This window comes from Cynoglossus semilaevis, chromosome 6, assembly GCF_000523025.1.
Source record: "Cynoglossus semilaevis isolate Cse_v1.0 chromosome 6, Cse_v1.0, whole genome shotgun sequence".
Taxonomy (NCBI): Eukaryota; Metazoa; Chordata; class Actinopteri; order Pleuronectiformes; family Cynoglossidae; genus Cynoglossus; species Cynoglossus semilaevis.
The window spans coordinates 18632019-18636361 of record NC_024312.1 but is presented as its reverse complement, the minus strand read 5'-3'; the positions used below and the strand labels follow the sequence as shown (position 1 = coordinate 18636361).

General features: G+C 41.9%; 2 protein-coding genes across 2 annotated transcripts in view; one reads left to right on the top strand and one right to left on the bottom strand.

The window, feature by feature from the left end:
• Window positions 1-545, top strand: part of ucmab (upper zone of growth plate and cartilage matrix associated b) — a 5664-nt gene extending 5119 nt beyond the window's left edge. The window contains exons 5-6 of the mRNA XM_008312565.3: window positions 175-276; window positions 358-545. Of these exons, the coding sequence (XP_008310787.2) occupies window positions 175-276; window positions 358-455 (200 nt within the window). The 3' untranslated portion in view covers window positions 456-545. The remainder of the gene's footprint in view (window positions 1-174; window positions 277-357) is intronic.
• Window positions 546-1683: 1138 nt separating this feature from the next.
• The window catches only part of LOC103380545 (calcium/calmodulin-dependent protein kinase type 1D), a 24631-nt gene continuing 21971 nt past the window's right edge, over window positions 1684-4343 (bottom strand). The window contains 1 exon segment of the mRNA XM_074559983.1: window positions 1684-3971. Within this exon segment, the coding sequence (XP_074416084.1) occupies window positions 3817-3971 (155 nt within the window). The 3' untranslated portion in view covers window positions 1684-3816.

Genomic DNA, 4343 nt, shown 5'->3' with positions numbered 1-4343 from the left:
CATACTGAGTCACTCCATACTGAGTCACTCCACACTGAGTCACTCCATACTAAGTCACTAAGTAATCATGATGCTCCGTCCTACACAGTGCTGTCAGTGTTAAAGTGTTTTCAGTTCGTCGTTCGGTTTGGTCACCGTCCTCCTCCTCCTCCTCCTCCTAATGTTTTCCTGCAGCTGAACAAAGGATGGTTCTGGCTGCAGACAATCGCAAAAGAGAGTTTCAGGAGGAGAAGGGGAACGAGTTTGAGGATTTCGATGAAGAGGAGGAAGACGATGGTAAGAGGATGATGAATCTCTGTATCTACGAGGTCGAACGCAGCAGAAGATCACGTTCAAAAAATGCGTTTACTCTTCCAGAAGAGAGTGAGACGACCACGCAGAACACAGAGCAGTGGGGAGAACTCAGCTACGAGGGGACGGATCCTCCTCAGGACAACGACGGCCACGCCGCCTGAGCAGGCCCACGGTGAGGGAGAAGTTTGAAGTTTGAAGTTTGAGCTGACAGCTTACTGAAAAGAGAACACCAACACTCTCAAAAAAAAAAAAAAATCAAACGTGATTTATGATAAACACCAACACTCTCAAAAAAAGAAAGAAAAAAAAAATCAAACGTGATTTATGAATTTGATCTGATCCTGTTTCTGACTTCAGTTTCTTTAATCTATTCCTATCATCATGTACCGTGATCATTTGTCGAACGTTTCCTCTTGGTGTTAAACCTTAATGAAGTAAAAGTTTCACGTCTTTTTTTTAAAAAGACAATTCCTGGATTGATGTTATTATTTCAGCTTAAAACTTTTTTTTTTTTTATGTCTGAAACTGTCCATGACTTTGTTCTGTATGTGCAGAAGTCCAGGGAAAGATGGGCTTTGACCTAAAATTGGGACATGAGGCTTAGTTTTAGCAGTTATTCCATTCTTTATTTCACTGCTTCGTTATCGTCTTTTATAGCTTTTCCCATTTTTTAAATTTTTTTTAGTTTTAAAAAGCAGAAAACACATCTTGAAATGCTGGGATGTTCATTTGTCTCAAATTAGGTAAAAATCCAGTGAGACGATTCATGTTGTAATGGATTATTGACTTTTTCCTTGTCTAAGTTCGTGTTGTTACACATTCATCTTCTGAGAATATATGTGAGGTTGCGCAGCACAAGCCTTTGGAAATTAAAAATATAAATAATAATTTACAGGACCACATATACAGCAGAGAAAACAGAACATTTACACTCACGTCAACATCCACAGCGTCCAGTTCACTCCAACTCCAGCCTTGTCCTTGGACTGTGGGACGAAACCACCGAGCACCTGGAGGAAAGACAAGACAAAGACAGGACGTGAAAAAGTCAAAGTCAAACGGTTTAATCGGCCAGTGTTTCAAAATAAGGTTCGAGTTCCCCTAATGTGACAGCTCCACGATCAGAGAGCCACCCAGTGGTCACAATGGGCATGACAAGTGTGGCATATTCTGAACTGTGCAACTGTGCTGTACAGAGCAGCTGCAGCTCAGATAGATAAAAATGTATTTTATCCTAAATATGTACACGTGTGTGCAAAATATATTACCTTACATTTTACTTGATTTTGACATAAAGCCGAGTTCCTCGGTGAAGACCGTACAAATTATTTTCATTCACTGCTTTCGTTCACTTCCTACAAAATCACAATGACGCGTGAAAAAAGTGTCTTTTTTTTTTAATACATGAATTTCTACACGTTCAAAGAACATTTCAGAGACAATATGTATAACATGCATACCAAGGATCTGTAAACGCACCATTATTCACTTTTCTTTTTTTTTGGAGAGGAACAAGGAGAGGGTATCAGGAGGGACGAAATAAATATTAAAGACCCTAGTCGACAGTGTGGTGGTGGTGGTGGTGGTCTGTATTTACACTGAATAAAGGCCAAAAGTCCGTCTTCACAACACAACTCTCCGTCTCGGCCACCGAGGGTGATTCATCTCTTCTCTCTGCAGTGTGAGTGAGGGAGGGAGGGGAGAGTCTTCCTGCTAAATTCAACAGGCCGGTATGAAAGCACAGTGATTAAACACAGAGAGGGAGCCACGCCACTGATGTGATGGCTCTACAATGGGAGCGATTGTTGTGAGGATACAGTACACTGCAATCATTTTGATCCATTTTTTTTTTTTTTAGCGCCGACATGAATGTGCACTTCACCGACGAACACTCTTTTTGTAGCACGTATCGAAGCTTGTCATGCACTGGGGAAAAGTTGAGGAAAAAACTCGACTCAACTGGCCATCAATCAAAATCGAGTTTCAAGCTGGATTAAAGCTGTGGGTAATTACATGTTTTCAACTTTCATACTTTCAGTCATATGTTTTGAGTTTATAGTTTTGCCAGTCGATACGTACGTTGGTTAAAGGGTTTACTTACAGTTAAAAAAAAAACAAAAACGTTAAAAAATAATAATAAGGGTGTTTTTACTAGGTTTCGTCCATTCGTGTTAGCATATTTGTCAATAACTGATAAATAATTGTGAGATTTTTTTTTTTTCATTAACTCAATCTTTCCTACGAGTGCGAACGCTCGTTTTCTCATTCGCTCGTGCAAGTTAAGAGAATCAAAATGGAAGGTCAATCTTCGACGCGCAGTGAACTCGCACAACTGTTATCAAACCGATCGAACGTGGTCACAGAGAGAGGATTTACAAGCTATTTTTACAGACACTTCTGCCTCGATATTTCCACCTTCCTCGTTGTTTTTACATTTGTAAAAAAAAAAAAAAAAAAAATCAATTATGTTGTGCAATTGATGCTCAGATGTTGGTAACCACGGATTGAAACCTGCCAAACTGTTTTCAGCCCTGAATCCATCCCTCTGCGGCAGAACCTGACCTCTCTGAGAGCAGTTTTTTGGACAGAATCATGTTGAAGCAACATCCCTGAGAACTGGTCACAAAGCAACAACGCATGGGAGCCCTCCTGTGGTCAGAGAGGTCATCGCAGTCACAAAGAAGTGATTGATCAAAGAAAGCAGTCGTTACAAAAGAACAGCTTTTTACACATCGTGTCTTTAACATTGAATGTCTTCGTCAGTTCCATTATACATTTGTCAAAGTAGATTTTCCAGAAAGAAAAAAAAAAGTTAGAATATATTGTGAAAGAAAATAATCAATCCAGTATATATGTGTGCTCGGTGATTACACACACACACACACACTCCTGCTTGTGTATCCTGGTGTTCCAGACACTTTAAAGCACACAGATTATACATACCGTCATGCTGCTGTCAGAACCCTGTGAGCCTTTGTAGCCAGAAGCACAGCAAATCAAACCCGGCGGTCAAAATGACATGGAGTCGCAGATGATGTCACAATGAGTTACCACAACGGGAAAGCTCAACGTATAACGTTACGTCACGGTTCAAAGATATTTACACAAGGCATACAGAAGAGTGCGGAGACGCTCAGTCACGGATGAAAGCAGCTTCGATAAAAGATTTCCCTTCCCTCCGGCGCGGCACTTCTCAGACCAGCAGGACGTGACTGAAAAACATCGTGATCCAGGCTGATAATGGCTTCCACAACTAAAACTTTTGGTGATTAACCCTCTTCCTTTTCTGTACCTCGAGGTCTGAGTCACAGAGGACATCAAGGCAGTGGAGATCCTTGACTGACCATGGTAAATGGAACTGCGCCAACGCTCCCTAAATTCCTCCCCCTGGTTGGCAGAAACAGTCGGGAGGCTGCGGGATGGGCAAACTGGGCAACGGCATTAAAATGACGAGACCTCGGACGGTTCGGTCCTGTCTCAGAGCTCCGTGGTTTCCCAGCTCACCTCCCGCGGAACCTGGCGTCATTTAGTCCCCGTGTGGATGACCGTCACGGTGGAGGGTCGTGGCCGCGATTGGTCGGCCACAGTTGTTGGTTCTTCACATTCAGGAGATGGAGCGTCACAGTCCTGATTGAACACTTTGACAGTGGAGGAAAGAGGAGCAACTGGAGGAGGACCTGGGGAACAGAGGTGGACGGTCAGAGAAAAGAAAAAGAATGCAAAGAAGATTTTTAACAACATGTTCTGTTGTTCCAACAACTCTGTGAAGCTGAATCGCTGATTATACTTTTGCATTTTTCCATATTAATAATTCCTTCATTTGGATTAGCCAGAAATAAAAAAACAAGTCTGAAACACCCACACTTCTACTTGCTGTTATTTGTCTTTCTGTTCCAGCAATACACAGAAAAACGATTTCAGACTCTTGATTTAAATCCATTGGTCATGATTAATTACCAGAGGTGGGACCAAGTCATTGCTTTGCAAGTCACAAGTAAGTCTCAAGTCTTTGCACTCAAGTCCGAGTCAAGTCTCAAGTCAAGACAGGC